The sequence below is a fragment of the Falco naumanni genome, unplaced genomic scaffold, assembly GCF_017639655.2.
Source record: "Falco naumanni isolate bFalNau1 unplaced genomic scaffold, bFalNau1.pat scaffold_279_arrow_pat_ctg1, whole genome shotgun sequence".
Taxonomy (NCBI): domain Eukaryota; kingdom Metazoa; phylum Chordata; class Aves; order Falconiformes; family Falconidae; genus Falco; species Falco naumanni.
The window spans coordinates 16,951-35,127 of NW_024427423.1; the positions used below are offsets into that span (position 1 = coordinate 16,951).

General features: G+C 51.1%; 1 protein-coding gene across 1 annotated transcript; it reads right to left on the reverse strand.

Annotated features, from left to right (window-relative positions):
* Window positions 1-3,286: 3,286 nt before the first annotated feature.
* On the reverse strand, window positions 3,287-8,442 carry LOC121082093 (E3 ubiquitin-protein ligase RBBP6-like). The gene is made up of 3 exons (XM_040581428.1): window positions 8,206-8,442; window positions 5,880-5,979; window positions 3,287-3,344 (listed from the first exon to the last, which is right to left on the reverse strand). The coding sequence occupies exons 1-3, from the start codon at window positions 8,369-8,371 to the stop codon at window positions 3,287-3,289; spliced, it is 324 nt and encodes a 107-aa protein (XP_040437362.1). The 5' UTR covers window positions 8,372-8,442.
* Between the last annotated feature and the right edge of the window lie 9,735 nt (window positions 8,443-18,177).

Here is an 18,177-nt window from a genome sequence, read left to right on the forward strand (position 1 = left end):
AAAAAAGCACACCAGCCAGCATTTTGAAGCTGGTCTTTAAGCTCCAGACTAGTTGAAGAAGCTAGCCACGGTACATTTAACTGAGAAAGATGTGTGCAAGTAGCATTATTTACATTCTGCAGCATCAAAAGGACACACAACCTCAGAGTCGTGGCAGTTGGTTTTGCTTGCTGAAATTCAGCTTCAGACCCAGAAGCATTAAATGGAGTCAAGCTTTCTGTAATCCCTCAGCAAGAGAAAAGATTCTTTTCAGCAGACATCTGACCATCATGTGCTGTAGGCAGTCCAAACCGCACGGTTCCACCCCCTCCCCCGCTGCCACTCGCTTCTTCATAGGAAGTGACTGAACTACAATTTTTTTCCAGTTGGCACTGTCCTTTTAACACGCAAATTGTAATATAAACCTTACGCAGAACTAGATCTTCGAACTATGGAAGCCAGATGGTTTTTTTTTACACAGTACTTCTTCAAATGTTTCTATTCCACACTAGTCCAGATACAAGCAGGGTCGAAGGGGGTGACTGTAAATTATTTGGAACTTCAAGCACCTATCCTACAGACCAACTGCTCATGTTTTTTCTTTTTACATGCATTCACTCACAAAAGCAACCAACTAGTTTCCACATGTGATTTCATCTAGCTGTTCCATATACGCAGGAACATAATCCAGATCGCCATCTATGAAATCATTTCCAGTAACATTTGCAGAGAACTTTTATAGACACTTGACTGATTTGTCTGAACCCAAATGGTTTACAAAACACACCCAAAACCCACAACACATTCCTAGGAACAGGCCGACATTCAACTATGGCATTCAATACATAGTCATAGCAAAGCAGAAAAGTTCTTACTACACATTGCCTCCTGTGCCAGCCTGCACTAAAGAGGTTAGGGTAACAGTTCGGAGCTGCTTTGTTACCTATCTCCGCATTTCTGAAATCTTTGAATTTCTCAAAAGCTTGGACAGTTTTCCACATTTTAGAGTAAATTTCACATGACTTTACAGAACCAAGGGACAGCCCTGAGGGAGGCCAATGTCTTTTGGTGGCTGCTTCCCAAACTAATTCTGCACACACCACCACCCCCACCCCCACCCTGCCGCAAAATGTTAATTAACACAACTAAATTTTTGCAGTGAGCGAGGGAAGACGTTCCCAGTGGGAAGAGATTTCTTTCTCGTGGAAATGAGCTCTGGCCTTCATTTTCAGAGGAAAGAACTAGCTCCTCTGCGTTAGGCCCTCCCTTCTCTAGTCTTTGTAACTTTAAAGACTATGTTTTTAATCACTTCTGTGGCTAGCACTGCGCCTCTTCACCAAGTGCAATCACTAGTGTTTCCCCAGACAACGTTACACGTTGCTGAGCACAAAATACAAGCAGTTCCATTACAAAACATGCTTTCAGGCGGTCACGTCTGCTGATGTGCCTCGCATAAACACTGGCACAGTCCTATCAACAATTAGGTGCACTTGCACAGTTTGCACAGTCTGCATGTAAACAAATTAGGTTGAGTCGTCCTCTGTCTGTATGCCACAATTCAGGCAGTCCCGCACCATTCAAAGAATGGATCTGTAACTGTAATGACTAGAAATTCAAAAACAGCCATGCAATTGTCCATGTTCCAGAAACACGTCTGTTCTGGCTGTTGCAAAGGCCCTAGAAATGTCCATAACTTACAGCCAATTAAATCCTTCTGTAAAAATTGTGTTACTTTCCAATGAACAATTAACGGGACATATGAAAAATGGTAAACAGCTTCTGAAGTGCTGCTTCTTTGTGTCTTGCAGATGGGTAACACTGCAGCATTACACTGAGGCCAGTAAGGTGCTCCCCTTCCATCTTCCCAAGCTGGGAACTACTCTCTACAGGATAGTATCAAAGTAACATTTTAAAGTTAGGAGAAACACGCTGAATTATTAACAATTAATGTTTTGCTCATATTACAGCAGTTATCCAGCTAGAGAGCACAGTGTAAGGTTTACAAACACTGTTTCACAAGCAAGTACATCTAAGCATACCTTAATAAGCTGGGCCAGAGAAAGAGGTGCAGGAAGGGTCGCCAACCTATTCAGAAAAATTAAACACATATTCAAGTTCTACAATCAAAACAGAGCAATAGTTCACCCCTACTGCTGTATGAAAGCCTGCGCTATATCCTCTGAGTGTCACTGGAAGAGCCACCTCCAAGCCAGTGGAATTTATACTTGTTCAAAACAAAGTCCAAACCTTAAACAGCTGAAGTATGCCTACGTTGTTAATGAGAAGAAACTAAAGCAACCAACCCCTCCTGAGATCAACCTATTGCTCAGAATACCTCAGAGGGGGACCCTTGTCAAATGCTCACAACTGCTTAAAAGACGGAGGGTTAAGGAAGCTGTCCATTTGCAGCTCGAAAGGATCTAAAATAATTATTTCCATTTATTTGAGAAGGAAGTGTCACTACAGGAAACATTGTCAGCGCAGTTTATAAATTAATCAGTTAATAGCTCATCATTTACTAAATGCACACAGGTGTGATACATGAATGCAGTATAGTTTTTGCGCTGTCTTTCGTTTACTTTAATTAGACCCCAAGTTCATGAATTTCTAGATTAAGTTATCCTAAGAGCTTTCAAAGTGATCAGATCCAGTGACCTAGAGCTCGTGTAATGCCTCACTCCATTCTAGTGAAGAAAAAGCAGTTATACTTACAGACGAAAACCAAACACCACCACAAAGCAATGTTTGTACTATGAGGGCTATTTTGAAATGCATCGTGGCACGTAGCATTCCACCCAAGGGCCAAATGGAGATCTAGGCCATTACGAGTCAAGTATCTCCTCGAGTTACTTATTCATGTCTTAGCAGCAGAACAACAGTGTTTTCTGACCGGAAAAAAAATGCTGCCCCTTTTCCAAATGTAAATTCAAAGTGGTGGTGTACCAAGTTCAGTGGTGCAAACCTTGAACCTACAAGCTCTACAAATGAGCATACATTATCGGTACAACACACAGTCGTACAAGAAATAGTCTAGCCTATTCAGTACGAAATGCAATGCCTTACTAGGCACAAATACCATTATTCACATTAGAACCGCGCAAAAGTTGGCATTGCTCGGTTTTCACTATGCTGAATTAAATACATTGGATTTACAGCATACACTATATTTCACTGGAAAATATGTTTTATATATATAAAATAAATATTATAGATAAAACATATATATTTTATATATTTTTTAATATATAAAAACAATTAGTACAAGGCTACATAGCTTAGACTTAGGTGCAGCATGTAGAAAAAAGTTTCAGCTTGCGTTTTTACATACCTCTTTTGATGTTCTACTCGCTGGCTCAGTTCGACTTCTAGAAGAAGAAAGAAAGATGATCAGAACTTAAAATAAAGCACTTGTAACCAACATAAAGCAGTGAAAACAGTTAATAAAACCTGAACATCAAAACATTGTGTACTGGTAGTCTTATGAATATGGAAATTTATTTCTGTACATAAAGTGCGCTCTCCTGGTACATTCAGTGCTACTGAAATAAAACCCAAAATCCCATTCCTTCTTTGTCCCCAATTACTCTAAGATACAGAATACAGCAGTGCAAGAAGAAGTCCTCAGATATTTTCTTTCTGCTCTCTAAGTACCAAAACTGTGAAGACTGTGCTACATTTTTCTGTTCTTGAATAGTCAGCCATCCAAATACGAAGGCACCTTCAGGCAATCTGTATAGCCCCACTATCACAAATAGGTACCAGATAGAGCACTTTGGTTTCTACACTCCTCTGACAAAACAAGAACAGTTGTCTGTAGAAAAGTGTTTCTTGGTGGAAGCCCCAGCACTGTGTTCAGGTACCTACCATACTTAGCCTAAAGTGACTACAAATAGCAGTAGAAACATCACCTGAAAGCAGTTCCTAGGATTTTCTGTGATCGAGGAGGCCTGTGTTAAAAAAATAAGAAAAAAAGTCTTGATTACCAGAACTTGCTTTAAGATCATCTTGAACATGCTACAATATTTTAGGAAACACTTATGACACACAAGCCCTTGCCGAGATTCCACATACTCATTGGTCTGTACCTGCACGCTACTCATGAATCAAACATGCAACCGCCGATCTAGTTAACAAACAATTCATACATCATCCAAAGCGTCCCACGAGCAGAGGGCAACCCAAAGGCTGCTGTGCAGGTCCTGCACAAATAGAAAGGCTCATTCTTCCTGCCACTGCTACACCACCACCAGGCTCGCAAGTACAGCCACGTACCTCCTGAACATGAGGAAGCGCGAGGAAAAGCTTTAGATTCCCACACCACGGTTTCTTCCATCCACTTGCCTTGAGGAAGATACTACAAGGTGACTAACGCATTCCTGAAGGCCTCTCCACCACTGACAGCATGCATTCACCATTCCCAAACACTAACGACTCTACCAGTTGTTTCCACAATGGTTCCAGCTGAAGGAATAGAAAGCTGACCTGCCCGATCCATTTGCAACTTTAGGAGAGCAGCGGCATTCATCCCTTATCCCCACGTGCAGGTATTTCTTGGATCTTTGATGCTAGTGGCACCTAGCCTCTCATTTTAGGGCAGCATGCCAACACCAGGAGAGGGTGCCATCCAACCAGAAATGGAGGCTATATTGACAAGACAGCACTAAGCATCCCCATCTAAATTAACCCCCCAAACAAGGCCATGCTTAGCAGCACAGTGCTGTGGCATCCAGAAACTCTTGGTAGTGCCTGGAAGCACTAATATGCCCAAAGCTTACAGGAGAGCCACATACATGCAGGGGGGTTTGCTTGCAGATGCTTCATGGGTACTAGGATGCTGCTGTACTGTTTGTTTGAGACACGCTGTAACTCGCCAGTACACTCTATTTATTGAGAACTAACATTAGAAAGACACGGCAAAACCACAAGTCAATAATATCTGCTAATGGTGGAGGAGAGGTCTATCTTGAAGAAGGCTGGAAAACATGACCATTCAAACCATGCTGATGCAGCTGATACAGAACTGGACTGTACGAATACATCGATGACAGCGACAATGCTGTAGTCAGGCTTACATTTGAGTATCTGCAATTGTAATCAGATTCTCTGTCCTCCATAAATCTGAGGAATACAGCAGTAATACCTGGAGCACAGAGAGCAGCTTAGGGTGAAATCAAACTTAGAAAGGTAACTACCAACATTTGGGAATGTGCTCAACTGCTTTCTGAGCTTCAGGTTTGGAAAAGATCAACTGTTCCTTCACCGTCCTGGCACAAAAGGCAATACGCTTTAGGACGTTGCTCTTTTTCTCTTGCTCGACACAGGCATCGTCTTTAGGAAACTAATAGGAATCACTTAAGAATGAAACTTCTTGTTTGCACGGTTTGCCAGCTGGCCACTCTCAGTCTTTCCTCTGGAGACAGCATGCAGCCCCGCCACCCCCACCCCTCTGGGGTGTAAGAATACCCTGCCCCCCCGCCCCCAAACAAAGGAAGCAGTCAAACACTGAGACTCAGACTGCTGGTAGATGGGAACCAATTCACCAGTTCACACTGCAATGTGTCTCTCCGTTTACTCTAAAAGCAATACAAGCAAAAGCATACAATAAGGGATCTCTCTGCATAGAGGAAACAGGATGGAGAACTTGACTCTCAGAAAAACCAACCCCAAGAACAAACTCAATTCAAACGTCTGAACGGAGTTTGAATGCCACGTCCCAGCGGGCTGAAAAATCTAAGTCTGCTTTGGGACAGATACATTCAAATCTGCCCTGTCACAACACAATTTAACAGCAGCTTTAACAAGAAAGATACAACCGGAATGCCTCCGTAAACCAACAGCCACAAAGAAGGTGAACACACTGAAACCCCTCCCAAAGAACACAACGCGTTATGGCTACTTACCCAAGGTCTGTCTTGCCGGTAGCTTTAACTCCTCTAACAGGGACTCTCCTAACAGTTACCGATGAGTTCCTTGGAATCAGGGCATTGTCATCTGTGTATTCTGGAAACAACATCAATACAGAGAAAGCATCAGTCAGTTCGTAAGAGTGATATTAATATGTCATGACATAGCACTTCAGGGAATCCCTTTACAGATAGAAAAGCAACATTTTACACACAGCGTCATGCTTTTATCATGTCCACACACTCACGGCACCTTTCCAGAAATCTTCAGGTCTGATAGTCAAACACAAGCAGCAAAATCTTTTCCATTTGTTTTGAATCGTTTCAATGCCAACAGCAAAATGGTCTCTAAAGTCACTAAAGCAGAGTCTGCTACAACATGAGGCTCTTTCCTGATCTAACTTTCATTGCTTTTGCTCCTGTTAGCTTACAAAACCCTAGAACATGTCTCTATAATAGTGAGCACGGAAGAGGACACCCCCACCCTGCCTCCCACCTTTTCAAACACATCCCAACCATCCATTTTGCCTTCCCACCATCTTCAAAAAGAGTCCACCATCTCTTTTTTTTTCCCCCCAGTGATGTTTAAAATCCTGTTTACTTTCAGCTTCTATTAGCATTGCTTCTATTACGAGATTTCTGTGATCACGCGGCCCGGAAAAATCTGAACAAGTTGGCCATCTTCACTCAAGGTTCACTGAAGGGTCTTTCCAAGATCATGTCAACATTTAGTCAGGACTCCTGCACCAAGTTATAAAACCCACGACCGTATCTCCACAGGGAAGATCTCCAAGAACCCCCTTTAGGCAGGACATCCTGGCCTAGTTCTTTCCTTCATCTTCTGAAGGTGACTTTAGGCACGCAGATGCTGTTCAACAAAAACGGAAATTCACGGTTATGTATAAAACCCCAAAATCTGGCATACACGTGTATGACACTGAAATGTATTCCTTAGCTTTGCTCTGACAACCACTGGGGGATTTTTGCATTTCCACAGGGAAGACACCCTTACAGAAGTTCCAGTAAGTATCTGTGTCACCACCTGTACATCTGCCTCTACCTGCATGTCTATCTCTACCGCCGTATGACACGCGACCCCGTAACACCCCCAAGACCCCTAACACCGTGCTGTTAAGTCTCCTCACAGATACTCTCCTGAACATACTTTACCCCTCTGTAGGTAAACAGCGTGTTTAGGTCCAACCACTGGAAAGGCTGGGGCCAAAGTTACAGTTACCACAGCAGGCATGTCATTCTGTTTAAGTTTTAATACATCAAACAGGGAGAGGGAAAAAACCTATGAGTACACATTGTAAAGAAAAGACTGTTGTGAGAATGTCACAGAACCACAGGAAAAAAGAAAAAAAAACCCCAACCGATAAAATTTGAATGTTTAAGGAATGGAAACAGGTTTCCAAGTCTTTTTATTTCTGTCATATCCCAAAGTCTTTAATCACATGCAAGCTTTGCCAGACGGTAGATTACCAAACTGAAACAGCACACTAAGTAATACGAAACCATTACCGTCTCTGAGAATCAAGCACCATTTCTGAGATTCAAAAGAACTTAGGGCTTCTCGAAGAACATTTTTAGGTATATTCACCATAACTGATCTGCCATAAAACTTCAGTACTGCCCTGACACCGTCTAAACACGCAGTACCACGGAAAAAAATGCACCGTTTGAAAGAAAAGAAGAAATGATGCTCAATAGCATCTGAATGAAAATGTCTTTGGTGTAGCAAAGAAGCTGTATTGGCAAGAAATGCCAAGTATACTTTAGACAGAACGCTCGTCTACAAGATGGCTTTCCAGGGTCTGCATAGATTCTCACTCACAGATACACTCTTGATCCCAAACGTTGCTACTGAGCAGTTTCTGCAGCAGCCAAGCACCACTTTTCCAATGCGGTGGAGTAAAAGTGGCTGAAGACAAATTTCAGTCACCAAACCCACTTTTTTCCCCTTCAAATTAGCCACCCACTCCTTTTCTATCACGTTCAGCCTTCTCTGCCGGCTTTCAAAGAAATCTGGCAGGTTTGTGATGACAAGGCATTGTCCCACATTCCCTTCTCGTTTTACCTAGAAGGGTTCCCAGAAACCAAACCTCTTCCACGCGCGGTGTCGCACACGGACCCCGTACGCTGCTGTGCCTGGCTGCGCACACAGCCCTGACGGCAGCTGCCAGCGCACAACCACGGAAGAGCAGCTCTGAGGCCCCAGCACAAGTCACCGCTGCCGGCCGCGGCCCAACCGCCTCACTGGGCGCCTGCGCCGCCGCCAGCCGGCCGGTCCCCGGTCCCCGCGCCCGCCGCCCCCACGCACCTTCCATGGTCTGGGCGTTGGTGACCTGCAGGTCGCAGCGGGTCGCCTTCAGCCTCTCGCGGCCCATGATCTGGCGCCTGAGGTCGCGCAGGGAGATGTGGGGGCCGTGAAAGGTGACCACATCAGAGCTCAGCCTGGAGGAGAACTTGTAGTGGACACACGACATGGCCGGGGCCAGGCGGTGCCCGCTCCGCGATGGCACCTCACGCAGCAGCTGGCCTCGCGGCCCCCACAGCAGGTCAGGGCCCACCGAGGGGCTGGGGCCAGCAGCGCGGGCTGAGCCCGCCGGCTCCTCCTCGCAGCCCCGGTGGGAGGACGATGGCGACAGGCCCTGGCTCGGCCTCCGCTCCCTCCTCGCACCAGCGCTGCCAGGCCAAGCTGCTCGCTATGGCAACCCGGGCGGCTCCGCATTGTGACAGAGGGGCTCAGGGGGCCACTCAGCGCCCCTGGGGGAGGGGCCTTCATCAGCCCCGCCTGGGCCGCCGGTGTCCCTGCTGTCCCCCAGCCTGTCACCGCCCCGTGCCCTGTCACACTCCAGGGCTGCGGTGTCCCTCCTGTCACCCCCTGGGGCCTTCACCACCCAGCGTCACCTGTCAGCCCCTGCGCCTGTGGTGGCTCTCCCAACAGCCCTGGGCACATCACCGCCCCGTGCCCTGTCACCCCCAGGCTGTCACGGCCTGCTGTCCCCCTGTCACCGCCAGGCTTTCAATACCTGCTCTCCCCTCCTGTCACCCCCCAGGCTGTCCCCAACAGCTGTCCTCTCCTGTACCCCCCAGGCCTGTCCCCACCTACTGTCCCCTCCTGTCACCCTCCAGGCTGCCTTTGCTTGCTGTCCCCTCCTGTCACCCCCGGGCTGTCACTACCTGGTGACATAAGCTACATAAGTTAAAAAAGAAAATAAGAAAAAAAAAAAACCAAAACGAAAACCTGCCTAGGTGAACACCAAAACACCCGTGACTTTCTCAGACTCTTCACTACCCCACATGTGAGTCAAGGGACAGGGTCTCCTAAAGGCTCTTTTGCCGGCACTTCCTGAAGACACCCCCATCCCCCACCCCCCACCCCACCCTGCTTTTCTACAAGTGCACAAAGAGGTGAAGAAGAGTTTCATGTCTAAGTTAAAGGAGGCAGTTTCTGAAATTAGCTTAGGTGAAAAAACCAAGGTGGTGTATTCATGGATTTTGTCCTCTGCAGAGCCATGAAGAAAACATGAAACGCACTCCCCAAAGGCAAAGGAGCAAACTGAGGGAGAGCAGCTCATTGGCACCTTTCAGAGCTTCAACAGTCTGGAGAAACGGGAAAAAAACCCATACAAAGATAAAGAGCAGCCAAGATGCACTTTTATAAAATGCACATTGGGGCCTGTTCCAGATCTCCGAATGACTTTCAATGTTGCTTTGCATGACTATTAGACCAAGGCCTAAAGTGGCGTGATAGCTTCTGCTTGCCGGGGCATGGTAAGATCACTCAAACGAGCGACAAGGTAACAAGTAAACACCAAAGGCAACAGCGGAGCTTACCGTTTCCCTCCACTGGCGACCAGCTGTGCAGTAAACCAGCTTAACCAGCCTCCCTAAGGATGGCTCTAAAGTCGCTGAAAAGGAAAAAAAGAAGGTAAGTTCCTTAGCCTGGAATGTAAAGGCACCATCTTGGCTCCCAGGCAGGTGGCACTGATGGCCCAGCAGGGTCATGTCCCCACGTTCCAGGAAAGATAAAAAAAGTGCAGGACATGTTTGTGGGGTGGGTTTGATGCATCCTTTCCGTTTGCTGAAAGCCTGAGGAAGGATGTATTCCACGGTAGGACCGGTGGCACTTTAGACCTGAGGTTAAAAAAGTGCTGCACATCAGTGACACTCCCCAAGCTGCTTTCACCACCAAAGAGAAAAAGATTTGCTCTCTCCAGTATGGTGGGAATGATACCATAAAGTCGGTCAGGGAGAAAAACCCTCTAAGCCTTGCTTGCAAGTTTCAGAAGGCCGGCATTCTTTATGGCAGTGCTGGGAGCACGGGGGAATGTTTCCTCTGAGCGTGCTCACCCAGTTCCTCGAGGGTACGCACTACGGACAGCAGAGCACTTGCACACTCATAGCGCATTACACACGCATTTTCAGTCAGGCACGGGATGGGTTACAAGTTGCTTGCTTTAATGCAAACGAGCACACACCCTCAGACAGCACTGCTGAGCTTTTTTACTAGCTCCCCGTGCTCCCCAAGCGGGGCCTTGCCCTCTCTCGGGGGGCTATCTGAGTCAGAGGTCACGATCTCCCCCCACAACAATTACCTTTGTCCGACTTCCAACCAACATTCTGCGGATCGCAGCACTCTATCGGCTTGTCTCCTCCTGCGACCACAACGTCCTCACCCAGGAGGCTCTTTCTGCATCACCGAAGAGAACGCAGATCTTTTCCCCATCCATTCTTTCTTCCCCATCCTTCCCGAGGCTGACTCCCTGGATGAGAGGTCCCTTAATTCATCACTTCTAACAGCTTTAGAGAGTCAGCTTGGCCTAACCTTTGTGCGCAGGTGTGTTTAACGTAGAGCTACACACCAAATCAGAGCGTGGCAACTGGGGAGCTCAGACATCTCGTCCCTTTGCCGAGCCAGCAGCTTCCCCTTAACAGAATCCCTGGACATAAACGTATATACAGTGGAATCTAAACAGTGGCATCAAACGTCCCGCCAGACACCACATCCGTCCCCAAAATCCTTCCCCCCAAACAACCCTGAAAGACTTCCCTTGACACCCTCCTCCATCCTGGCTGTTCCTGAAATCATCCCCCACCTCCACCTCCCCGTCCTGGCCCTAAAACCTGTTCCCCCAGACCCTGGTGCAGCCCTCCCCCACCCTCGGTCCGTCCCTAAAATCCTTCCCCCAGCTCCCCGGTCCTTCCCTAAAGGCCTTCATCAAACCTCCCGTCCGTCCCTAAAACCCTTCCCCCAGGCTCCCCACTCTGTTCTCTAAATAACACACACACCCTCCACCCCCTCACCACCCCCCCCACCCCCCCCACCCCCATACCCAGGTTTACCAATACACACACACCCTCCTCCTCAAACCTCCCCCACCCCCCATACACCCACTCCCACAAACACACATCCTTGCCCCACCCCCCACCCCCACACACCCCGCTCCATCCCTAAACACCTTCATCCATTCCCACCCGTCCCTCCCTAAACCCCTTCCCCCCGCCCCCTCCCCTGCTCCCGTCCCTCTGTCCCTGGCACGGCCCAACTGCCCAGCACCACCAGACCACTCTGGCCCAAACACCATAAGGCAATGGTTCCCACCTGACAATAGCAAGTCGAGGAACATTTTTTTTTTCCTAAATAGAGAGAGTTTTACTTCGTATGCTGCCGACTACGCCAAATTATGTTTTGCTGGCTGACTGGATACACAGCAAAGCTGAACTCCACATCAAATATAATCAAATCTATCAAGTATATCAAATAATGGAATATATCAAACGCAGTTTCTTATATTGCAATAAAAGAAAATAGCATGCAATATGATAAAAGGAACCAGTAGCAGTTACTGTGAGCGATATGATAAAAGAGCAATAGGAGCGAAGCATCCATTTGTTATCCCAAAGTGTTAACGTGACTAAGGAAAGGAGACATCACCAATTCCCACCCCAACAACACCCAGGCCCACCCTTCGGCTGGGAGCCCCCTTGCAGCCAGTGCCAGGAGTCTCTCGGGAACTGGGAAATTCCCCTGGAGAAGGTACCAGGAAGGAATTCTCTCGCTGCTTCCCACCGTGCATGGTAGCCATGTGAGGCACAGCACAAGAGTTCTGCTCCCTGCTTTCTCTGGTGAGAAAATTGACACAGCACTTTTGAACTCACACAGAACCAAAAAACATGGCCTGGGAAAGTGCAGGGCTGCTCTCCTGGAGAGGGTTCCAGAAGGAATTTTATTGCTACCTCTCACCATTTCCTTGCAGCCACGTTAGGCACAGTAGAGAAGTTGTGCACCCTGCTCTCTGTGGGGAGAAACTGGACACCTTTACACTGGCAATAATGCACAGCCCAAATAACTCACCTTGACAAAGTGCAGGGCTGCTCCCCTGGAGTGGAGAAGGTGGCAGGAAGGAATTCTCTTGCTGCTTCTCATTCTGCCATGGCAGCCGTGTAAGGCACAGCACAAAAGTTCTGCTCCCTGCTTTCCGTGGTGAGCAAAATTAATCCTTCAGCGTTGCAGTCATTAAGAGCCCAAAAAAGTCACTTTGGGAAAGTAAAGCACTCCTCCCATAAAGAAGGTACCAGGAAAAAATTCTCTTGTTGTTCTCACCCTGCCCTGGAAGCCATGTGAGGAAGAGCACCAAACTTCTTCTCCCTGCTTTCTGTGCTGAGAACATTGACACAAAACTTGTGCACTCATGCAGAGCGAAAAGAAAAAGTATCTCTTAAGAAAGTGCAGCACAGCTCCCCTGGAGAAGGTTCCAGAAACGAATTCTCTTGCTGCTTCTCACCCTGCCCTGGCACCCATGTGAGGCACAGCACAAAAGTGCTGCTTCCAGCTTCCTGTGGTGAGAAAATTGACCAAAACCTTGTGCACTCATGCTGAACCAGAGCTCACTTTGTGAAAGTGCAGCACTATTCCCCTGGAGAAGGTGCCAGGCAGGAATTCTCTTGCTGTTTCTCACTCTGTCCTTGCAGCCATGTGAGGCACAGCACAAATGTGCTGCTCCCTAGTAGCTGTGTTCTGAAAATTAACCCCTCACATTTGCAATCGCATAGAGCCAAAAAACCCCTCACCTTGACAAGTGCAGCACTGCTCCCCTGGAGAAGGTTCCAGGAAGAAACTCACTTGCTGTTTCTCACCATGCCCTGGCAGCCATGTGAGGCACAGCACAAAAGTGCTGCTCCCTGCTTTCTAAAGTTGGCAAAATTGACCGTTTATAGTTCTACTCATGCAGAGACAGGACTTTCTTATTCAAAAGCAAAACCCAAAAAGCCACGTAGCCGTGGGAAACCCTTTATCCTTCCGTGTGGCTGGTGACTTCCCATGGCTCTTCCGCAAGGCAGGAGAAACAACCATGAATTTGGAAGCCCACGTAAATTCAAGTACACTTAGTCCTCTGACAGTCACTGCTTATGGGCCAGCAGTCCTCTCACCCCTCCACAGATCTGCCTCTTAGTCCTCTAGCAGTCATCCTCCATGGAGGGACCACAAGTCCTCCATACCTACCTACCAACTCACCAGAAATGAGTCAGACCACGCCAGAAGTGACACTGCCTGACCTGCAGGAGATACATTAGGCCTGTAACGATGGTTTCAAGACAGAAAAAAACCACCACCATCCACCAGCACAGCAGAAAAACAACCAGAAGAAACATCATACACAAACCAAAGGCCCCCATCCAAACCCCACAAAGGCGAAATAGCTGAAAAAAGGCACTCTCCACAAAAAAAAAACAACCACACAGAACACATGATAAAAATGCCATAACCCCAGGAACACAGGGCCAACAAACACAGGTTCTGTCCATAACAATAACACACTTTGACACTAACTCGCCTGGCCTCTGGCATACCATAACCTTGTTGCCCCCAAACCCCAGCACATTGTAGCCCTAAGGCAACACAAAATGGAACGCAAAGTCCCTGAAGATCTCCACCAGGGCAAAGGCAAAGCACAGAGCCACACGGGAGGGTGGGGTTGGAAGGGACCCATGGAGGTCCTCTGGGCAAAGCCCTCTGCTCCAGCACGCTCACCTCGAGCAGGTCGCAGAGAACTGTGTGCCCTTGGCCTTTGAAGATCTCCAAGGACAGAGGCTGCACAACCTCCTTGGACAACCTCTGCCAGCATTTGACCGCTCTGAGGGGGAAAATTTGCCATTTCTCTCTCTCCTTTCACTGTACCACATTCCAGAACAGCCATGACATGACAAGCTCAGGCTTGAAAGCCAGTGCTGTGGCTGGCCTGAAATTCTGTCCCCCTATTTTTCATCCACTGGTAGCTAAAGGAGGACAAAGAAGGATTTCTTTCAAAGGAGAACTTCTCTTTTCCTCTGTCCTACTTCTCTGCCAGTGATCTGGATTCTGAGTGCTGTGCCACTGTCCTAATGGCTGGGAGAGGGATACTTCTTGTAGGACAGGGAGGAGGTGACAGTGGAGATCATCAGGCTGGGGAAGCTGAAGGAAAACGCAAGCAACTGGAGTTGCCTGGAGCAAGAGTGGCCAGCTTCAGAGCTAGGTCACCTCGTGTCCTCAGCTCCCATGCAGGAGCTGAACCACACACATGGACTGCAAAGCAGTGTGGCCCATAGAAAAAAACCTGCTTTTGGCTCGGGATCGCCCAGGGGCATTTAACTGCAATTCCTCCCTTGTCAGTAGGAAGGAAACATGCCCTGCAAGCACACACTGAGGCACGACACCTTGCCCGGGGCTAAAGGGTACCTCAGGAGACCTGCATGGGACCCCCCAGCACCTGGATTGCTGGCTGGAGGATGGGTAGCCCTGCAGGCTCCATACATTGGACCAACGGGCACCTTCCCTTGTCACACAGAGCATCCTCTCGGATGCTCTGCACAGTTTCTGGTAGATCTCTGGAGAAGAGCTTCTCCGCAGCCCTCTCCCGTGGGCTTGCTCACCCCCGGAGCCCTTCCCAAGCACAGCCCCAGCAGGTGGATGCAACCGGCGTTGCAGGGAAGAACAAGCAGCAGGCACCACAGTCAGCACTGTGGGAAAGCTGGGACCCCAGACACCCACTCAGGCTCCCCAATCCCAGCCTGGCCCACAAGAGTGCCTTTATATCCCTTTCCCAGAAGTGCTGAATTCCCCTTCCAGCATTAGCCACTGGACCCACGCTGCTTCTTGCTGCGGTGTACAACAGCCAACAGAGAACTTGCCACATGTCTCTGATTTCCTGCATTTTTCCTGAAAAGGGCGGGTGTGTAACTCTCTGAATGGCTTCTATTTGAAGCAAGGCATTGCTTAGGGTCAACAGTGAAACGAGACACGGGCCATCAAAAGCTGACTACTTTTCCCCTTCTTTGCCATGGTCATGGCCTACCCCACAGACTCGCCCCTGGCCGTGTTGGCCACCGGCTGGGTGAAGGTCATGGCTAACAGGGCAGGGGCTCCTGGGTGCTGCTCATCCAGCCCTGATTGCCAAGGGTGAAGCCTTAACACCCAGGTGGGATAAGGCCTTCCCAAGCAAGGGTGGTGCTCCAGGGGCACCACAATTCCTGCTGAAGCTCACCACACATTTCATTTACCTGTGGCGCCTGGCAGGACACGAGCGGCTCTTGACTGCTGCTAGTCCCCCCGTCTTTTGGTAAAAATGGAAGTTTTTCCTCACGGTGGGCCTGCTCCAATTCCAGCGCCTTGGGGCCTGAGGCCTAGCACGGCCTGGTTGCCAGAGGCCTTCCAACTGCTAGGCCGGCCTCCACCAAGAGGAGTCTGCCTCAGGCCACAACGGCCATCTCTAGGAAAAACAGCTTCTTTTATCGACCAGGACCCTGTCAAAACCCCAGGTGAAAGCGCTGGCCGCAGGCGCAGGGAGGTGGCCCTCGCCCCCTGCCCTGTCCTGCTCGGGGCTCCCCCGGGCGGGGCAGGCCCGGCCATACTGGAGAGGGCCCCGGCCCCCCCCCCCCAGGCCCCGCCCACTTTCCGTTGGGCTCAGACCGTTGGTCACTGGGAGCCCACGGCCACCACAGGCAGCAGGGCAGAGCTGTGCTGGCACGCAGCGGCGCTGGCAGGAGGCAGCCTCTGGCCCAGGAGCGCTGCCACAGCACCAGCACCCCGCTCCCCAGCCTCCCCGTCGCCGGCTGGGCCCCCTCCTCGGTGCACGGCCAGGGCCCTCCTCTCCCGGGCAGGATGGGCCAGGCCTGCTGCTGCTGCGGCTCCAGGTGGGCTCCCCCCGGGCTCGGGGACACGCGGGCACAGCTGGGCCACGCAGCACTGGCGTTGCTCATGCCCGCCGCACTCTGCTCTGCAGGGAGGCTCTCAGCGACGCCGAGCCGGTGCTGAGTGCGGACGTGCGGCTGACCCGGGGCCGCAAGAGGAGCGAGAGGCGCCTTCTGCTCCTCCACGAGGAACTGGTGGTCGCCAAGTTGCGGTAAGACCCTCAGAGCCCAGGTCCTTGCCCCCAGCCCCGGCCCAGGGACACCCTGGCACCAGCCCCAGGCCCCGGCCCCTCGGTGCTGGAGGCACCCATGTCCGTCCCAAGGGCAGGTGGGGGACAGGGCTCTGCGCGTGGGGACCCAGCCCAAGGAGCCCCCCTCCAGCTCAGTGCCCGCCTCTGCTCTCTGCAGACATGGCACCAGCCTGCGCCCACAGCTCTGCCTGGCCCTGGAGCAGCTGTGGGTGCTCAGCAGCGGGAAGGAGGCTGCGGGGCAGGATGGACAGGAGGAGAAGGAGCAAGGCACCGATGAGGACAGCACCTCTGTCATCCTCGCCTGGCCCACCGGCTCCTGCATTGCCACTTTTGGGTGAGTCGTGGTCGGGCAGGAGAGCTTCCCAGCCGTGCCCACACCATCCTGTGAATACTGGCCTCTGCCTTGCGTGCAGAGCTGGGCAGGGAGCAGGCAGCTCGGTGGCAGGGAGGGAGGGACGGGGGATGTTTCCCCATCCTGCATCCCCTGGTCACCTTTTGGTCCCCAGAAGGGAAGGGCAAATACAGCTGCTCGGGCAGGACAGAGCGACCCAGGGCTTGGACAGCGCCTCTGTCCTGCCCCACAGAGCAGGGCTGTGCAGGCACCCACCTTTGCCCAGGGCTGGGGGCAGCAGGGCCTGACGCTGTCTTCCCTCTCTTTCTGCAGCTCCCAGGCACTGAAGGAGCTGTGGGTGGCCACGCTGCTGGGGTAAGCCGGGGGGGTGCTCCAGGAGAAGCTGGGCCCACGGGGGAACACAGCCCCCAGCTGGGGAAGGTGCCCCCGTGGCTGCGAGCAGCTCTCGGGCGCAGCTGCCTGACGAGAGACAAGAGACAGCTTGGGGCTCACCCAGCTCTCTCCCTCTCCCTTCCCGGTGCACAGGACACCAGAAAGACGCACGGGAGCCCGCGTCACCCTCCTAACATCCATCAAGCTCCTGGAGAAGGAGCTGAGCCGCCGCCACGCCGTGAGTGTCTCTCTGCTCTGGGCCCTGTCCCCGAGCACTGCTCCTGCAGCCGAGCAGCAGACCCATGGCTGCTCACCTTCTTCCCCTCCTTCTCTCCCGCCCAGTGGAGGACAGTGCGCGCCAGGAGCCTGGAGAGGCTGATGGAGGCACAGGCAGAGGTGAGAATGGCTGCCTTTCACCCATCTCTGGCTGTGCTGGGATGTGCAGCGAGTGGGGTGACCATGTGCAGGAGGGCGGGGGTTCCCACAGTACCGCTCCGCAGCAGAGGGGGTTGGGGAGACACCAGGAACGCTGGTACGTACTGGCTGGCTGGCGGAGCTGGGACGAAACCTGCCGCACGGGGCAGAGAGCCTGGGAGGGCAGAGGGTCCCAGCTCTGCCATGCTCAGGCTGCTGGCTCCGGGGGGCAGCTCGCCGCTGGCCCTTTCTGCTGCGGGGCTGCTCTCCAAGCGCAGCCTCATTCTTGGTTCTTGCAGGCTCATCCCAAGCAAGGGCCTGCGACGGCCCCATCTGCGAACGCAGGGGGACTTTGCCACGAGCCAGGTGAGTTTGGGAAAGAAAGGCAACCTCCTGCAATGGATTGAACTGTGCTCACTTGTCCCCTGAGTGTCGCCATGCAGGTTGGGCACCGCACGGGAGGACAACACCTGGACTGGCAAGGACACCTGCTGGAGAGCGGCCGCTGCATGAGCTTCTGCAGGACACAGAGCCTCTGTGGCTGCCCACAGCTTGCAGGAGGGCAGGGCAAGGGCTGGGACAGGCTGTCCTGGTGGCACACCAGCTCTCGGCAGCCTCCAAGCCACAGCTGCTGAGCCAAAGCCACGGTTCCAGCTGCTGGCTCCCTGCCTGTCCTGCCGCACTACACAGTATCGCGCTGCGGGCAGGACAGAGCAGGGCAGGGCAGGCG

Bases quoted from the DNA above. Each gene is read 5' to 3' on its own strand.
- LOC121082093 (XM_040581428.1), bottom strand. From the start codon at position 8,371: ATGTCGTGTGTCCACTACAAGTTCTCCTCCAGGCTGAGCTCTGATGTG. The intron at 5,980-8,205 runs GTGCGTGGGGGC...TGTTGTTTCCAG, and splicing joins CAACGCCCAGACCATGGAAG to AATACACAGATGACAATGCC. The intron at 3,345-5,879 runs GTAAGTAGCCAT...TTCTTCTTCTAG, and splicing joins ACCGGCAAGACAGACCTTGG to AAGTCGAACTGAGCCAGCGA.